This window comes from Octopus bimaculoides, chromosome 8 (assembly GCF_046866305.1).
Source record: "Octopus bimaculoides isolate indiv1 chromosome 8, ASM4686630v1, whole genome shotgun sequence".
Taxonomy (NCBI): domain Eukaryota; kingdom Metazoa; phylum Mollusca; class Cephalopoda; order Octopoda; family Octopodidae; genus Octopus; species Octopus bimaculoides.
Genome location: NC_142935.1, coordinates 78633261 through 78654349, shown reverse-complemented (window position 1 = coordinate 78654349; position 21089 = coordinate 78633261). Strand labels below are relative to the sequence as shown.

The 21089-nt window shown below is 37.6% G+C and overlaps 2 protein-coding genes across 2 annotated transcripts in view; both read right to left on the bottom strand.

Annotated features, from left to right (window-relative positions):
* The window catches only part of LOC106875443 (uncharacterized), a 124531-nt gene extending 107216 nt beyond the window's left edge, over positions 1-17315 (bottom strand). The window contains exon 1 of the mRNA XM_089356710.1: positions 17200-17315. The gene's annotated coding sequence lies outside the window, so the exon portion shown is untranslated. The remainder of the gene's footprint in view (positions 1-17199) is intronic.
* Positions 2176-2664, bottom strand: LOC149134466 (protein CFDP2-like). The gene has a single exon (XM_089355922.1). It carries the CDS (start codon positions 2662-2664, stop codon positions 2176-2178), a length of 489 nt encoding a protein of 162 aa, XP_089212048.1.
* Positions 17316-21089: the final 3774 nt, after the last annotated feature.

Below are 21089 nucleotides of genomic sequence, written 5' to 3'. Positions count from 1 at the left end.
CATCAAACTACTCTCGATACGAAACATTGTTTATTGTCATCCAATCAGCAGACTTGACTCTATCGTGTGAAGTTTTTCACACTGACGTCGTTTATTATTTGAGCTTACGGAGACACTTTATGGACTCTTTCTTTCTATCTATCTATCTATCTATCTATCTATCTATCTATGCTCTTCGTGCCACATAAGGCTTCCACGCTCGTTTTCCATTTATCCCTCTGTTTTGCAAGTTTTCTTGCCGCATTCTCTAATGACCATCCAGCTTGATTCCTTTTCTTTTCCACTGTCGTTCTTCATGTGGTCATTGATCTACCAACTTTTCTCTTCCCCTCAGGTTGTCAAGTCAAGGCAATCATGCAATGATAATAGAGTTCCTTTCTCAATACGTGTCCAATCCAATTTCATCTTTTCCTTTTTACTTCTGGGCTTATTCTGGGGACTTGGGTTATTTTGTTGAGTTCATCCAGATATGAGGTTTCGCCACCCTTTCTGCATTATTTCCTTCAGGCTTTTGTACTGAAAAGAATCCAGTTTTCTCTCATCACTATTGTTCATTTTCCCAGTTTCACAGCCATAAAGAAGTACAGATCTTACCAGCGTTTTGTGGAGTTTAATTTTTGTATCACTTCCAAATTGTTTTGATCACCATACTTTGTCCAATTTGATAAAAGCACTTCTGGCTCTGTTGATTCTGCTCATCATATCTTTCCCTTCACCACCTTCAGCATAGTCCAGGTCTTCAAGGCATGACGTCATTCGCCATCTTATCCCAATGTTACTCATTGTGGTCTTCCACATCCCCCAGTCTATGACAAGTAGAAATAAGAATCCAGACGTAACGCAGCCTTGTTTTACGCCTGTCTTTACTTGGAACCATTTCACTATCGTCCACTACTGCACATTCACCATCTTTGTACATTAATTTGACTATGTTGATAATTTTGTTTGGTATGTCATGCTGCCTCATGATCTCCCATAAACTGTCCCTATGAACTAAATCGAAAGCGTTTTCGAAATCGATGAAGTTTATATACAAAGAAGGTTGCCATTCTAAGCACTGTTCAATACTGTTTCTCAAGATGAATATTTGTTCGGTGGTATTTTTACCTTCGCGGAAGCCTGCTTGTTCAGGTCTGAGCTTCTTATCAATACCGTTTTGAATCCTGTTAATTATGATTCTTTCTCGCACTTTACTTGTTATAGGTAGAAGTGTTATTCCCCTCCAGTTTCCACATTCTGATAGATCTCCCTTCTTTGGTAACAATCAGCCTTTTCTTCCAGTCATGAGGTATTTTCGCTTGATCGCAAATATCATTTATGATACTGTGCAGTTTCTCTGTGGATGTTTCAATGTCCACTTTCAATGACTCTGGTGTTATCATGTCAACTCCTCCTGCCTTTCCATTTTTAATTTTCTGATTACATTCTTGATTTCTGTTTTGTTTGCAGGGCTGATGTCAGTGGTCTCCACCTCTGGTATTACAATATTAATATTATAATCGACTTAATCCCCTTGTCAGTTCTTGTTTGAGCCCCTTGTGGGCAATAAAGAAATAAATATTCTCAATTTCCACTGGATTGGTGTCTCTATTTAATATTTCTTCAAAACGCTCTTTCCATCTTGTCATCTGTTATGATTTTACCCTACTTATTCTTAATACCACCTGATGCTTAATGTGGTTTTTCATTACGTATTGTTCTGGTTATATAATACAGTGTTTTCATTTGATCATTCTTAGCTGTTCTTTCAGCATCGTTTGCCAAGTTCACTACACATTTACGCTTGTCTGATCTTATACTTGATTTGACAATTCTGTCTTTAGCTTTGTATTCCATTTGCATCTTCTGTTTAATTCTAATAGACATGGCATTTTCAATTTTAATTTTGAGGTGTTTTCTCTCTTCAACCTTTTTCCAAGAGTCCGGTCCTATCCACGGTTTTTGATTCTTTTTCTTTACACCAAATACTTCTTTGGCTGTCTGGTTGAATACTTTATCGAAGTTTTTCCATTTCCCTTCTATGTCAATATCTTCAGGAATCGCCTCAAGCAAAGAAAATTTATTCTTCAGTTCCATAATGAACTTGCTTTTGCTTGTTTGATTTTGTAGTTTTCATTTAATTTCTGACCTTACAACTTAATTTCTGACCTTACAAGCTGATGATCACTTGCAACATCAGCGCCTCTCATGACCCGGGTGTTTTTTTATTGATGAGCGGTATTTACATTTGACGAGTGTGTGATCAATTTGATTTGTTGTTCTTTTATCTGGAGAGGTCCAGGTGTTTTTGTGAATATACTTGTGTGGGAATATAGTTCCAGTAATGACGAGATCATTCATCCCGCAGAATTCTACAAGCCTTTCGCCATTATTGTTGATGATTCCTGTTCCATGTTTACCCATCATTCTCTCATTCCCCTTATTATTTGCTCCAACCTTGGCATTCATATCTCCAGCTATTATAACCATATCATCTTTGTGCATCTCGACTACAGTTTGCAACTGTTCATAGAAGGTGTCTTTCACCTCATCCTTTGCATCCGTTGTAGATGCATATACGTGGATGACTGTTAGTTTAATGAGTTTGGAATAAAATCTGGCTGTGATGATTCTCTCATTCACCAGTTTCCATTCCATGAGTGCCGATTCAGCAGCTTTGGACATGAAAAAAGCTACTCCACAGCGGTGTGTCTCGTCTTCCCTGCCAGAACAGACATATTTGGTGAGACATCATCAGTATTTAACAGTAGTTTAAAATTAGAAAAACGTCCCGAAGAAGATTTTATTGCATATGCTGGACGTATAAACAAAGAATGCGAAAAATTTAAAAGACAGACAATGGCAGATAACCAATTTAAGAATTTAATTTTTGTATCTGGCCTGACGTCACCAAGGTATGATGATATAAGAATTCATGTCCTAGCCAAATTGGACACATCCGACGACGAGGGAAATTCCCCTCTCTCTCTCTGTTATATATACATAAACACGGATGTAGTAGATAACAGCTAGCCTTCGGCCGCCCTTTTGGACCCTGTTGTGTCCACAACTCTTATTGGTTGGTATTGGCGCAATTTGTCTCTTGCTCTATTGCGCGCCAATATGCAACCCAACCAATCGCAGCCTTCAAATAAAGTCACGTGAGACAGACTCTTTTAAACCTCTGTTTGAGCCGATTGCTCACTATAAAACTCTAGCTTCACACCGTCTCGAGGTCTTTCGGTTCCAGACCTTTTAAGGTCTAGCCACTGACCACACAGGACACAGCCATTTCCAGCGACAACACAACAGCAGTCACATGGAGATTCATCAACTTCGCCCAGCAGCATTCGAGGACCTCCATCTCTGGTGGCCACCATTCGTCTAAACGTCAGCATCATCTCTCTACGTACACAGCAACCAGCAACACTCGCACGGGTTCCAACACAACACTGTTTGTGAATTACTTCACAGTGGTTAACAGCAAATACAACCTGCGAGAACTGTAACAAGTGACCGGCAGCAGCATCATAGCCACGACTTCTTGTACGACATGTACCTCAACCGGCTCTGCATTACAGCCACAACTTCTTGATACAACATTTCAGCTATGGTGTACATTGACAACGAACTGGTATTTATCATCCTTGTGTCTGAACATTCTTCTAACTTCATATTATATAGACTCTTTCAATGCTCTGTACTTAACGCACATGCATACATCCATGCCTAGACGCACACACACACACACACTTTGTTCTCATGACGGCCTGTCTATTATTATGTATACATGACTCACCACAGATACACATGTTAACCTATCAATAAAATCTTCTCTTAAACATTCTACTCGGTTGTGTCTCTCTTTTCTTTCTGGCACTTATACACATTTATTCTTTTCATATTTATTGTATCGACCGTGTGATGTACTAAGGAGCCATTCTAGTCACCTCTCTTCGCACGGGCATTTTACAAATTGGTGACCCCCGACCTTCCCACGGTCGTTTACAAAATTGGTGACCCCGCCTTAGAACACTCATTCCTTTCTGATAGTTCAGTACCAGCTTCATTTTACCTTAACAACCAACCGTTCTTCCACAAAATGACTGGTGGAAGGGATATCTGTAGCGTACGCTTGAGGGAAATTCCTCTCTCTCTGTTATATATACATAAATACGGACGTAGTAGATAACAGCTAGCCTTCGAAACAGGGAGCAACTGTCTCCGAAGACTCATATTGTCGTTCAATGCTCGAAATGTGGAGTAGATAGACAGCCGACAATTGATGAAGGGTCGTTCTTTATGTTACTTGTCCTGTTTTCTATTTGTATCTCTCGTTGTTTGGGTATTGAGTTCATTTGTTTCCGTATTTCATGTTATTTACTGTTGGTGACGTCCTGTACCCATATATGCATGTATATATATATATATATATATATATATATATATATATATATATATATATATATATATGTGTGTGTGTGTGTGTGTGTGTGTGTGTGTGTGTGTGTGTGTGTGTGTGTGTGTGTGTGTGTGTGTGTTTATACAACGATTGGGGCATAACTAGCCGGTATACAGCACTTACTCGGTATTACCTGTATCTTTGGGTTTGGTTAAATCCAATACCCTCCTTAACCTTATATATATATATATATATATATATATATGATCGCATTGCATCCAAGTAAGTTTTATTTTATATTTTCTACTGCGCATTCTACTACTATTGCTGTCACTTCCCTGTTTTTTATCTCTCTCCCTCTCTTATTCTCCATCTTTTCTGTTTTTCTCTCTCAAACCTCCCCGATCCTTTCACCGTTCCCTCTCTCACTCCTCCTCCTTGACCCTCTCGTCGCTGACACGTCACGAAAGGGATTCTTTCTTTCTATTTCCGGCCTTCCTATAGAGAAGACGCAAGTTTTTTCACTCTCTAACTAGCATTCAAAATAATTTTTGTCATCTTAGCCTAACAGCCCTTACCGTTTGTTCTCACTGTTCTGTCTTGTTTTTACTGTCTTGTTCTCACTGTCCTGATCTTGCTTACACTTTCACCTTCCGCAAAAATTTCCAAATTTTAATTAATTTGCTTGCGGGAAGGACTGCTCCAACGAAGTCGCGTATTGTCCTTGCCTTCGAAATGCGGAGTAGATGGAGCAGGGACAACTGAAGAAGGGCAATATTCTTTATGTTGCATGTCTCGTTTCTCTGTTTGTTTTTTTCGTTGTTCGAAAAAAAGTTCGCATTCTGTCTTCGATTTTATGTTCGTTTCTCATTGTGTTTAACGTTTTTTGTGATGCCCTGTACCCATATATGCTTGTATGTATACATATAGATGTCGGTATGTACATATATGTATGGATATATGCATATAATTAACCTGAGCTTTATAATTAGTGATATTTATATTTACTACAGTAAACAGTTAGATTTGTTGACTGCCACGACAAATCCACAGTCAGTTTTAGTTGATAACCCGATATGTCACCGCACGTGTTATAGTATATACTTGTGCCGTGTACCTAGGAAGATAATGTTTCTATTATGAGCTTGTCTCTTTAAGTCGTTAACAAAGTACGACTGCAGAAACTGTGACTGGAGAGAGCCTAAATTGAACCAATCTAGTGGTAGATTTACCCTTTTACTTTAAAAATTGGTATAAATTTCTCTTTTCTTAATGATTTTGACTCTGAAGCAAGTCATTTGAAAATTGGTTATATTTTCTGGTGTCTAAAAAATATATGGATTCCTTAGTAACAGCAACAAGAAGCTGTTTTTAGGGGCTCTGATAGATCAACAATGACGGGAAGATGAATTTTTCCCTTGGAACAGTATGCTGAATTTATTTCTTGTGTCTATTTTTTGGCTAAGCACTTGTCAACAATTTTTATCATAGTACCAGCTGAAACTATTTTTTCAAACATTCTTATATCTAGGATCATAGATAAAGATACTTTGTCTTCATGTAAGTATGGCCAGGATCTGGCGTCTGCTTGTCTTGCTCATTGAACTTCCTGCCTGACCAGGTGCTGTTGCGGTGTTTCATGATTTCTATGTGCTAATGTTTTCTGCGAGTTACATTCCTGAAAGTATTGAGGTCTTCATTGACACTGTTCATTTGTTATAGGGGGGATAAAAACACCAACTTAGCAGTTAGACCCAGGAAGATATGGGGCGAGGTAGGTGGTGAAATACGATCTTCAGTTGTTGAGCTTCACAGAAGGGATCAAGGCTTCTGCTGATTTGCTGCGCTTGGGAAGACTCGTTGGCCTTCCACACATACAAGCATGTCCTTTTTGGCTATGTCCCACCTCAAACTCACTCTCACACATACATTACCTCACGTCCGTCAAAACTCCCAGCAAACCCTTCCCCTCTACTCTCTCATGCTTCATGCCCCTCCACTCTCTCATGTATCTATCCACACACTCCACATGCCCTCACATAACTTCCCAGCCACTCCAATTTCCTACACACTCTCATGGAACGTCCTTCTCTATCCCCTCTGTACTACTTACACTAGCCACTCTTCCCTGTGGGTAGACCTCAATAATGCCCACACCATCTATTTCTCTCCCCCTCTCTCACTCTGACTGTCCTTCTAATTCCCTTCCAAGTCTCCCTTGTCTTACTAGGGTAGCCAGGTAATTCCTCTATAGTAAAACGGCTATCTATATCTCTCTATCATACTCCTACCTCTCATCTGGCACACAGCCACTCCCTTTGGCTCCACTACCTCTCTCAAGCAAGAGGTCTTTGTCTTGCAAGTTACTTGGGAATCCCACTTGTGCCAGTCCACATAAAAAACACTCATGCCGGTGACACATAAAAGGCACCCATGCCAGTGACACGTAGAAGGCACTTGTGCTTACATCTATGAAGGCACCTGCACCAGTGACATGTAAAAAAACATTTGTACGGTGATACACAAAAGCACTTGGTACACTTTGTAAAGTGGTTGGTGTTAGGAAGGGCATCCAACTGTAGAAACCAAACCAGAACACACAACTGGGGCCTGATGCAGCTCTCTCGTTTACCAGGTCTGATCAGACTATTTAACCTATGTCAGGTAAATTTTCCCACATTTACCTTGTAAATGATAGTACATATTCGCAACTTTGACATAACAATGTAACTAGCAGTTATGCTAAGGCTAGACCGCAGGTTTATGATAACATCAACAAAGAAGCTTGTGTCCTCGCTGCCAGTTATAAATTGCATTAAAAAATTGAGTCCTTTCCAAAAAAAGAAGCTTTTATAACGATTAAAGACCATAAAAATAACTTTCGAGCTAACCCTAAATACAGGAGAATACCTATAAATCCTATAGGAAGCTAATGATAAAATTAGTTATATCAATCTAGGTTCTTGTCACCCACCCATAACTTTAAAGAATTTAGTTAAGAATGTCAGTAGAAGAATTTTTAACCTTTCATCTAATATAAACATCTTTAATGGTGTTCTTAAAGCTAGTGGTTTTAATGAAGAATTAGTATACACTCCCAATGTTAGGTCGGATATAAAGAACAGGAAAAATAAAAACAGGAAAACAATCTGGTTTGCACCTCCTTACTCTCCGGAAATGAATTTTAACATAGGTAAATACTTCCTATCACTTATAGATAGGCATTTCCCAAGCCATCATGAATTTAGAAAACTCTTTAATAGGTATAATCTAAAAATTAGTTCTAGTTTGACACCTAATTTCAAGAATATATTTACATAGTGAAGCCGGCTGTTCTTGCAGACATAAAAACCAGTGCCCGATGAATGGTGCCTGTTTGAGTGAGGCTATCGTTTATGAAGCTACTGTGAGTTTTATCAGCACTAGCAATGCAGCTGTAACTGAAAAATATGTGGGTCTTACTGAGGGAAATTTCAAGGCAAGATTTCGTAATCACACAGTTAGCTTCAGAGACTGGAATAAACGTAAGGCAACTAAATTACCCAGTAATATTTGGTCTTTAAAAGAGTAAAGGGTTAACTACAGCATTAGCTGGAAGATATTAGCAAAATGCAAACCTTATTCTAATGGTAGTAGTAGATGCGATCTGTGTGAAATGGAGAGATGGCTTATCTGAAAGAGTTCATTAGATCCAAATACATGCTTAAATTCAAGGTCTGAGCTCTTTAGAACTTGTCCACATATCACCCCCCCCCCCCACAAGATAATACTTAAAGGCTTTATCGATTTGTCTCTCGTAATACACACGCACACACACATATATTTTGCACACAATACAGATATAAAAGTTACTTCCCTTCTATATTTATTTTCGTTATTTTCAATTTGACATGAGTTGCTCCCCTTTAATTTCTGCGTTGCGATTCAATTTTAAAAATTTGTCTTTCACAATTAACACAATTTTGTTGTAGACATAGGCTGATGATGGTAATCCACCTTTGTGGATTATCCAATGCTGGGAGTACCATTTTATGACAACAATTTACTGTATATCCTGATATTGTAATAATTAATTGAACTATAGGCGCAGGAGTGGCTGTGTGGTAAGTAGCTTGCTTACCAATCACATGGTCCCGGGTTCAGTCCCACTGCGTGGCACCTTGGGCAAGTGTCTTCTACTATATCCTCGGGCCGACCAAAGCCTTGTGAGTGGATTTGGTAGACGGACACTAAAAGAAGCCTGTCGTATATATGTATATGTATATATATATATATATATATATATATATATATATATATATATAATCATAAATATACAGGGATTAGCAGGAGTTGCTTCTCCAACATACTGAAATTTAGAAATAGCAGTCAAAGAACTACTGATTCCAAACTACAAATTTTTTTCTCTAACGGATGGCGATATTTATGGCACACACAGAACAAAAAACAGAAGAGAAAAGCAAGTTCTGTGTGTGCCATAAATATCGCCATCCGTTAGAGAAAAAATTTGTAGTTTGGAATCAGTAATTCTTTGACTGCTATTTCTAAATTTCAGTATGTTGGAGAAGCAACTCCTGCTAATCCCTGTATATTTATGATTATAAATGGTTTTACCGATAAAGGTTTTTTCATACTGAACTACTTGGCAAAATTGTTAATTATTAATTTTATTACTAATTGACGATTCCCTGCCCTATATCTGTATTTATATATATATATATATATATATATATATATATATATATATATATATATATATATATATATATATATATGTATGTGTGTCTGTGTTTGTCCCCCCACCATCGCTTGACAACCGATGCTGGTGTGCTTAGGTCCCCGTAACTTAGCGTTTCGGCAAAAAGAGAACGATAGAATATGTACTAGGCTTACAAAGAATAAGAGCCGAGGTCGATTTTTTCAACTAAAGGCGGTGCTCCAGCATGGCCGCAGTCAAATGACTGAAAAAAGTAAATGAGTAAAATGAGTAAAAGAGTATCCTGACGAAGACAGGTGGTGTAAACAACAAATGGATGTATTAGTTTAACGCTCGGGAATAGAGAAAGTCTTTAACGTTTCGAGCTACGCTCTTCAACTGAAAGGAACACAGAAAGAAATAAGGAGAGAAACTATATATGGTCCTGCGCAAACTGTTGGTATCTACCCTATCAGGAGGTCTGAAGCCTTATCCCATCTGAATTTCCATAAGGCCAAATGGGAATCAGTTCGCAAAGAATTCCACAAACGAAATTGGTCCAACGTTCTATGTATGCAAGACATTGACTGAAACTCAGATACTTTATGTTAACAGTGCAAGCTATAAGCACTAAATATACTCCAGAATGAAAGGCCAGCATACTGACAAACAAGATTCTTGGGGACAGAAAAATCCTTATGGGACGCACGTCAAAGGTCTCAAAGCGGCTGAATAGGCAACTGGATGATAGGAAGAAGTCTATCTTAATACGGACACTCATAGAAATCGAAAACAAGGTTGAACTCTCTCACAAAAGGAAAGAGCAGAGAGACAGAAGAGAGCTGTGGAAAGCATAAAAACAAATACCAACGCTTTCTATAAATTCGCAAAGGAAACAGTCCCAATACAATATAAAATGAGATCATTGTTCGAAGGGAACGACTCACTGACAGCAGACCCAGGAAGGATAAGTGAGATACTCAGTGAACAATTTAAAAATGTCTTCACTCCCCTCTTCAGCACATGCATATAAAAAATCCGGCTGAATTCTTTGATATTGCAACTCTAAAAAAGGAGTCGTTGACCATCGATTACATCAACATTGAGGAGACATATGTAACAGCGACCATAGATAAAATGAGCTCAAACTCCGCAACTGGTCCTGATGGATTCCCAGCTATTTTCTTAAAGTCATGTAAGCAGGCTTTAGCGAAACCACTTCAGATACTTTTCCAAAGATTCCTTGCAAGTGGTAAACTTCTTAGAAAAGCTGAAAGAAGGCACTATATGTCCTATCCACAAAGGTGAAAGCAGAGCAGAGGCCGAAAACTACAGGCCTATCTCTCTGACTTATCAGTAAATTAAAGTAACGGAATGAATCATCAGAAAGAAGTTGATAATGTTCCTAGAAGAAAATGACCTACTGAAAAATACACGGCATCGCTTCCGCCCAGAAAGATGAACACGTGAGGAAAAGAAAGATGGACGGTGGTCATGTGTAAGCAATGAGAGAGTGTAAAGGAGAAAGAGGGGGAGAGAGAGAGATAGAAAACGGCGAAGGAGACAAGAAAAAACGAATTAGACAAAGGGTGAGTGAGAAAACGATAGGGGAGAACCAATAGAGTCGCATCAAAAACATTAAGACAAACTGACTTGGAAATGGATGCGGGGCGTTCAAATAATAATATAAATAATGTATATATATATATATATATATATATATGAGATAAAAAGAGCGAAAAAACTACAGAAGGTTTGTGTTATATGGTTAAAGTATATATTTAAATCGTTATGTTTGAAAAATGTTATAAAATTTTGAGTATAGTAACATTGTTTTTGGAGAAATAACCGGTTTCGTATTTTCTTTTCAAATTTCTCAAATTTCTTTACCTATATCGTATCATATCTTCGCTATGGTGTATAATATGGACTTCTAGATAGGTAATCAAGGATTTTTTCCGGTATAAGGGAGATAAGAAAAAACGTTGGGGATGACTAGGTTTGATTAATTTAACATAATTTGGTTTAGAAGGAATAGAATGTTACAAGGGGTTAGGTTTTGATTTATATCTTTTTCAATGAGGTGAGTTTCCTTATTTAAAAATGTTAGAAATGGTTAAGTTTTGGCTTATATTTTTCAATGAAGAAGGTTTCCTTATTTAATCTAATTTGTGTTGGTGTTCCAATGGCACATTGATAGAATATAAAGATTACAAATTGTGGTAGCATTTGTTTTGCGCATGTCTCAATATGTTCACTAAAGGGTATCGTTCTGCATTCTATGAATGCAATCTGCTGTCGATGCAGAGTGCATCTGCGTTTGAGCAATAATCGACAATACGTTTTTGACAATACGTTTTACTGACACAAATCCGGAATTGCTATGGGCACTAGGGCAGCCCCAGTCATTGCGAACCTAACAATGGGGTGCCTGGAAGTAATAATATATCAGAAATCTTTATCTACCTTTGGAAATCCCCTTTCCCATTACATAAAAGAAAATTGGAAAAGATTCCTACACGACTGTTTCATACTATGGAATGAAAACACAGATAAACTCCTGAAATTCAAAAGACTATTGAACAGCGTCAACCCAAACATACAGTTCACAATGGAGTACAACCAAAAGGAGCTCCCATTCTTGGATATACTAATTAAAAAAATAAACCTAAATATAGAAACGGACATACTTTACAAAACCACAGACGCCAGACAATATCTACTAAAACACACCAAAACAAACATCCCCTTCAACCTTGCAAGAAGGATATGCACAATAGTGTCAGAACAAAATACCAGAGACTTTAGACTGCAAGAACTCAAAAATACCCTAATTGACAGACACTACCCAGTTCAACTCATAGACGATGGAATCAGACGTGCATCACATATCGACATAGAAAACTTAAGAAAAGTTCAACACATCAATACACCTTCCCCCAAAATACTGCCGTACATATTCACATACAACCCCAGAAACAAATAAGCCTTCACCATCATCACTCAAAATTTACCAATGCTGCATAAGGACCCCAGATTAAAGGAAATTTTACACACACATAAAATCATTAAAAGCTACAAACAACCGAAATCACTAAAAAAGATCCTCACAAAGGCAAAATCATTTTCCAACATAACAGATGCAAAAGTGAAAAAATGTGGTCGACCAAATTGCGCAACATGCCCAAACCTTCTAGAAGGATCAGAATTCCTTTTCAAAGAGGGACAAAAATTCAAAATCAAATCTGACTTTACTTGTGCTTCAGAAAACCTGATTTATGTCATAAGATGCTCGAGCTGCCACCAAAACTACATAGGGTCCACAGGAATATCGCTCAGACGCAGATGCACTCTGCATCGACTTGTAACATTCTATTCCTTATAAACCAAATGATGCTAAATTAATCAAACCTAGTCATCCCCAACATTTTTGCTTATCACCCTTATACCGGAAAAAAGCCCTGATTACCTTCCCCTATCTAGAACTCCATATTTTACACCATAACGAAGACATGATACGATATAGGTAAAGAAATTTGAGAAATTTGAAAAGAAAATACGAAACCGGTTATTTCTCCAAAAACAATGTTACTATACTCAAAATTTTATAACATTTTTCTAATATAACGATTTAAATATATACTTCAACCATATAACACAAGCCTTCTGTAGTTTTTCACTCCTTTTTATCTCTTATACATCCAACCACGTGCTTTTCACATACCAACTTTCTCTCTCTCACTCTCTCTCTCTCTCTCACACACACACACACACGGACACAGACACACACGCATGCACACACACACACACACACACACACACACACATATATGCATGCCTGTATGGGTACAGGACGTCACTAACAGTAAACAACATGAAATACGAAAACAAATGAATTCAATACGCAAACAACGAGAGAAACAAATGGAAAACAGGACAAGTACATAAAGAACCACCCTTCAGCAGTTGTCAGCTGTCTACACCTCATTTCGAGCATTGAACGACAATATGAGTCTTCGAAGACAGTTGCTCCCATAAGTACCAAACTAAAATTTGGGATTAATGGAGGGTCAAAGTTGGGGACAGAAACAGGGCAGTTGGAGACATAAAGAAACTGATCGAAAACAAACATGGATGGTCGTAAGACCAAAATGAGGGTAAAATAGCGAACGCTGGAGAAATATTTTCTTTGACAAGAGAAAAGATAAAAGAGACAAATAGGATACGCTCAGTGCTTAGGACAGCCCTGAAAGAAAAGAAAGATGATCACGTGAGGAAAAGAAAGATGGACGATGGTCACGTGTGAGCAACGAGAGAGAGTAAAGGAGAAAGGAGGAGAGATAGATAGAAAACAGGGAAGGGGAGAAGAAAGGGACTTAGAGAAAGGATGAGAGAGAAAATGATTGGGGAGAAAACAGTACAGAGTAGATTCGCAGCAAAAAGATTAAGATAAACTTACTTGGAAATAGATGCGTGGCGTTCAGTCAAATAATAATATAAATAATATATATATATATATATATATATATATATATATATATATATATATATATATATATATGCATATATGAGTACAGAACGTCACCAACAATAACCAACATGAAAAACGAAAACAAATGAGTTCAATACGCAAACACCGAGAGAAACAAGTGAAAAATAGGGGGAGTAACATAACGAACGACTCGTTTTGCAAACAACTTGCGCAAGCAAGCAATACCAGACTGGAGCTCCGCATACCGGAAACCAGCAAGTGTATGTGGTCATCAGGAGAGAATGCGCGCCGTTTCTGGGCCTACCTCTTGACGGCATCAATGCGCACAAGTGTAGGCTCGAAACGTAAATGACAATCTCACTTTCCCGAGCGTCAAACTAATACACCTGCTTGTTGTTCATACACTTGTCTTCGTCTATTGTTTTTCTGTAAATTTCAACTATATATTATACGCTGACGTGGTCATCCCAGTTTTATCCTGGTTTAACCTCCTACTCTTTGGATTTCAACTACTGCCTGAACTTTCTGCACCTCTCCTTATCTACGTACCAGCACTCCACCCACACAAATTTCATACCAGTACTCCACCACACAGGGTTGCAGCGGGTGCACCTGCACCCCCTAGAATTTTCAGCGAGTGCAAGATCAAAATTTGCACCCCCTACATAATCTTACCAGTTTCAGAAAAAAAGTGTCTAAAATCTATCGGTATAAAATGCTTATTTCGATCTCGTTTCAAAACAAAGAAAAAATAAATGATAAATAAGTAAATAAAAGTGATGAAGCTGGCATAAAATTCCCTAGGGAGTTTAGGACCACTAATTTCTGAAGGAAAGTAGCGTCAAAATACAAAAAAATTAGTGACAATAACAACAGCAGCAGCGACAATAACAACAATAAAACCAGCATGTATGGTTAATTTTGAATATATAGCATTATTTAAATTATTGAAGACAGCTCCCACCCAGTTTCTGTCTGTCAATACTTCTCTCCATCTTTCAGAACCACTCCCAAGTTCTTTGTAATTGGTGTTGCTAAAGACTTAAAACATGGTTGAATGGATTCGACCGTTTGACCCCAGTCTAAAAATAAAACCCCTTCAAAATTTTTTCAGTACAAAACGACCATTCAATATTCCATACCATTTACTGCTTGACCACTGCCTGGGTAAGTGCCTTTTTTTTTTCAACTATTAAATCTTTACTTTCCTTAGGAAATAGTTTCCTTTTAGCGTTACTACTAACAAATCGTATCTTAAAGACGTAGTTTAGGCAGAATTGGCGGAGACGGACTATATGTAATCTGAACCTTCCCCCCCCCCTTATTTATTATTTTTTTTTACGGAATCCCACGTTTTAGGCTATGGAGATTCCGATTCTGAAAATAAATTGTTTGAAAAATTTCAATTCCCCCCCCCCCACCAAGCAGGCTATTTACATGCTAGAAATAACAGCCAAATCTCACAAAACTAGTGTTAGGGTTAGGTTTAGGGTTAGGGTCAGGGTTAGGGTTAGGGTTAGGGTCAGAGTTACGGTCAGGGTTAGGGTTAGGGTTAGGGTTTGAGTTAGGGTTAGGTTTACCCTGTGGATCTATATAAAAACCGGGGGGGGGGGGAATCGAAATTTTGAAATTGAGATTTTTGAAAAATTTTTTTCAGAATCGGAATCTCCATAGCCTAAAACGTGGGATTCCGTAAAAAAACAAATAAAAAATAAGGGGGGAAAGGTTCAGATTACATATAGTCCATCTGGACCGTATCTGCGTTATAAGTGTTTCCGATACTGTCCTGCTTTTTCGTTTTATATAGAAAACGTTGATTTAATTAGTTTGATAAGTGCCTCTGCACGAAACTCTCGAACCTTCAGTCACTATGTAACTTTCGCCGATCAATAAATCTATACTTATTGAGTCTGACTCAACATAAGTTCTATTTTTCATGTTTGAACCACTAAGCCTCTGATGAGAACCCAATAATGTTCGAAAATCGATTAAGGTTGTTCATCTTTTTTTCAATCTACGGAGAAATGACTATATTTGCCCTCTTTATAAATATACGATATATACATATATATACATATAAATAGACCACGATAATCGGCTCGGGATTCTCCCCCAATGACTTTACTAAGGTCACTCGGGGCCCCAATTCGCCGTGAAACCATTTGGTAGCTGGTATCGTTACGAGGTCTATTTATATTTACCCACTTCTCTACCTGTAAAGTAAGCTCTCCTCCAGTTATATGGTTTTACCGTATATTATCATATATATATATATATATATATATATATATATATATATATTATTTTGCTTAAAAGAGTTCCAACACTGTCTGTTTTTTATGTTTTATTTATATTCCTGCAGAACTAATGTGGGGTATAGAATATGGAATATACAATATATAATATGATATACAATATACAATATAAAATAAAATAAAATAAAAATGGATGGCACCATGAAAGAAAGTATTGAATGTAGATGAAATATTGAGTGTTCAATATAAAGGATCAAATATATAAATATAAATATATATATATAAAGGCGACTCGAGTTTCAGGGCTATTTCCCTTCGTCATGGCCGGTATGGCAGACTTTAACAGACTAAAGTCTGTCATACCGGCCATGACGAAGGGAAATAGCCCTGAAACTCGAGTCGCCTTTATATATATATATTTATATATTTATATATTTGATCCTTTATATTGAACACTCAATATTTCATCTACATTCAATACTTTCTTTCATGGTGCCATCCATTTTTATTTTATTTTATTGTATATTGTATATTGTATATCATAGTATATATTGTATATTCCATATTCTATACCCCACATTAGTTCTGCAGGAAAATAAATAAAACATAAAAAACAGACAGTGTTGGAACTCTTTTAAGCAAAATAATATATTCCTCTATACACAATCATACAAAAACCCCCACCTTTTTTGTATTTATTTTTACTCGCATATATATATATATATGTGTGTGTGTGTGTGTGTGTGTGTGTGTGTATAGAGAGAGATAGGTAGGTACATATGCAAGCACACATACACGCACGCATATACATACGAATGTATGTATTTGTGTGTCTGAATGTCACCCCACCATCGCCTGATAACTAATGTTGATGCGATTATGCCCCTGTAACTTGGCGGTTCGAAAAAAGAGGCGATAGAATTAATACGAGGCTTCCAAAGAATAATTCCTGGCGTTGATTTGTTCAAATAAAAGACGGTGCTCTAGTATAGCCTCTATCGTCTTTTGAAGCATATTGGATGGGAGGTCATGTTGCTGGTTTTGCCAATAAAAACACAACCACTTTATTTTTTTACGGAATCCCACGTTTTAGGCTATGGAGATTCCGATTCTGAAAAAAAGAATTTTCAAAAATCTCAAATTAAAAATTTTTAATTCCCCCCCTCCCATTTCCTCATTTAAAAATATTTTCCGGAATTTTTTTTTTTTTGAAATACGTAAAAAAAATACGGAGATTATGATATTCTGAAAAAAATTGTTTGAAAAATTTTACCCCCCCTCCCCCAAGCAGGCTATTTACACGCTAGAAATAACAGCCAAAATCTCACAAAACTGCGATAACATAAAGCAAGAAATGTGTAATCAATCTACTCACCTTTCTTTCGGAGTAATTTCCCGCAGTAATATGAAATTAGAACGTGGTTTTTTTTTTTCAGAAATATATGAGTTTTGTCGAGAAATAACAGCCAAATCCCACAAAAACTGCGATAACATAAAGCTAGAAATGTGTAATCAATCTACACACCTTTCTGCAGAGATTTCTTTCAGAGTAATTTCCTGCAGTAATATGAAATTAGAGCGGGGTTTTTTGTTTTTTTTTTGTTAAATTTCATAAATATATGAGTTTTGTCAAGAAGTGGGTTCGGGGAAGCCGTGCTGGTGGAGTTTAGGGAGGATAAACTTCCGCAATGTGTTCGAGAAATGTATAGAAATTCTCAAAGTTTTTCTTCGCAGTAAATCCATACATTTCTTGATACATTGACTCATCGACGCGGGACCATATCATGTCGCCCGATGATCCAGTCACATACTTCAGCCTTCTTTTAATTCGGGACCAATACGCCTCAATGTATGGATTTACTGCGAAGAAAGACTTTGAGAATTTCTATACATTTCTCAAACACGTTGCGGAAGTTTATCCTCCCTAAACTCCACCAGCACGGCTTCCCCGAACCCACTTCTTGACAAAACTCATATATTTATGAAATTTAACAAAAAAAAAAAAAAAAACCCCCGCTCTAATTTCATATTACTGCAGGAAATTACTCTGAAAGAAATCTCTGCAGAAAGGTGTGTAGATTGATTACACATTTCTAGCTTTATGTTATCGCAGTTTTTGTGAGATTTGGCTGTTATTTCTAGCATGTAAATAGCCTGCTTGGTGGTGGTGGGGGAATTGAAATTTTTCAAACAATTTTTTTTTCAGAATCATAATCTCCGTATTTTTTTACGCATTTCTCAAAAAAAAAAATTTCCGGAAAATATTTTTAAATGAAGAAATGGGGGGTGGAGTGTCGAAATTTTGAATTTGAGATTTTTGAAAATTTTTTTTCATAATCGGAATCTCCATAGCCTAAAACGTGGGATTCCGTAAAAAATATAAGGTGGGGGGAAGGTTCAGATTACATATAGTCCATCGACGGGTCCAGATGGACTATATGTAGTCCATCTGGACTCTCCGACTTGAAAATTGTTAAAAGTTTTGATTGAAAATCTATTTTTACCGCTATTCGCTGGTGCCTCTGGGGAAAATAAGTTGACAAAAATACAGCTAGTGGGGGGGGGGGGGTCATGACGAATATCCTCGTAAAACTGGAGCGACATGCGTGCTAATCTGTGGATGTGCATAAATTACATTCACTACACACACGCGCACAAACACACACATTCTGCCTTTAATATATATACAGATTACAAGTAATCCCTATAGCTCAAATGTTGGAAAAAAGAGTAATCATAGCTCAAATATTCATAGGAGGCCCACGATGCTTGATGGCAATTGTTCGAAAGTTAGGACAACCAAATTTCTTCATCACTTTCACTTGTAATCTCCAATGGAAAGAAATCTCAAGACCAATTTTATCCAGTACAGAGAGCGGCTAACAGACCAGACTTAACTGACAGAGTATTTAATATGAAGCTTAAGAATCGCTTTTGGCGAACATTTTGGGAGAGATTACTGGGTACATGTAGACTATAGAGTTTCAAAGGTGTGGACACCCCCATTGTCATATGTTATTCATATTAAAAAAAGAATATAAGTTAGATCCAGAACATAACGATAAGTTTGTTTACTTCCAGCTTCCAACTCCACAAACAAACGATTCTATTTCAACATGTCATCTAAAGCATGCTACATTGTCCACGTGGGAGAGAGAAACTCAATGCAACATGTATGGTTAATGGAAAATCTTTACAAAAATCATTTCCTTAAAGATTTTCAGGGAAATACATTACGCAGTTATAACGGTAGCACCATATTCCCCACTTCTTTTTAATCAAATGGGGAGGTCATTGTAATGTAGAGATTTGTAGGTCTGTAAAATCAGTTAAAATATTAGCAAATAAATAAATGTCGTGATCGGGTAACAGTCAATATTAGAGAACTAACAAGGCGGCGAGCTGGTAGAATCGTTAGCGCGCCGGGATTAATACTTAGCGGCATTTCGTCTGTCTTTACGTTTTGAATTCAAATTCCACCGAAGTCAATTTTGCCTTTCATCCTTTCGGGAGTCGATAAAATGAGTACCAGTTGAACACTGGAGGTCGATGTTATCGACTTATCTCCTGCCCCAAAATTTCTGGCCCCGTGCCAAAATTTGAAATCAATATTAGTGGACAAACCAATGTGCAATAAACAGAAACACGAAGATGAAATTGAAAATACATTAATGGGCGCTATGTATCCTTATCAAAAGCAGTTTTAAGGATTTTGGGTTTCAAATTACATAGTTCATATCCTCCAGTCTAATAGCATACATTTCATTTACCCTGTAGTGAAACTACCTCCCGCCATTAGATACAAACTACTATCGCCATTACATACAATCTTCTCATTTAAATATAAATAAATGCGAGCGTAGTAGAGAACCCATTCCTTGTCCATCACGTGACTGATCATTATTCGAATCGGCAACTTCTTCGAACCGTTCCCGCCAGAACGCAAACTGACCAATCACGGCCCCTAATAAGGTCACGTGATAGAGTATATTTCTACCATCTGGTGAGCCAATAGTTTGTTATAAATAGCTTTAACTCGGCGGCCAAATTCGTCTCGGTCCAGTTTCTCTTTGAGAACTGTTCCGTGTACCACACGACAGCAGCAGCAGCCAGCGACCACTTCAGCAGCTTCGTCCAGCCACGATGACCTCCGCCGTCGCCACATCAGCAACAAGAGTCTACTACTACTATCCCGCATCATCATCATGACCAACACGATTAATACCAAGCAGCCTCTACGCTACCAGCGTCAACACGATTTACTATGTACACCAAACCAAAACTCCGCGGCACATCTCTCTCTTCGATTCTGTTAGCTGACTTAGCTTCACCATAATAAACAAACAGACAAGAGAACCACAGCCAGCGACGAACATCTGTATAACAAGAATCACGGCTAGGCATCGATGCCTCGACATCACAACTAGTGATCAGCTCTGCCAAACTCAGCCCCCCTCACTTTCACATACAGAACTTTTCCTATAGTGTACTAACGAACTGGTATAATTGTCCACGTGTTATTGACTCTCTTTCTCTTTGCTGTAATAACATACACACACATGTATCACTCACATACACACTTTTCTTTGTACGACGGCCTGTCTTTGATTATGTTCTTATATGTCGCATTCACACTCACACACAGACATACATCTTTAACACTACAATAAATATATCTGTTATTCATCTAATACGGTTGTGGTCTTTCATTACTGGTCATCTATGTTATCGTAGCATAACATCATATATATCATCTTTGATATATAATTGTATGTTCGACCGTGTGACTCGTGTAAATAAAAGGAGTCCTGTTTTTCCATTCGTCACCACATCTTTTATGAGTTCGCACGGTCGTCCCTAACAACCCTAAGAGTAAAACATTTATTTTAATGATGATGATGATATCCAATACGTTATCCACACCTATGACATATATGAGCATTAGACATTAGTACTCAATTTATTCATTTTCTTTCAGATTTTATTTGCAAATGAATCATACATATTCAAGGTTTTTCCAGAGTCTCTCTATTATCCTCACACGTAGACACACAAAATGCGTGCGCGCACACGCACGCACACAATTTATGCGTGTTTGGTGCGCGTACCTGGTATCTGACACTGAACTTTTGTTTCTAGGAAAACAATTATTTCTCTTTCATTTGACTTTCGGAAACTTTCCGGCAAATGACGATCTTTGCTGAGAGTACGACGACACCGACCGCCACCACCATTATCCCAACTACTATCATCACCATAACCACA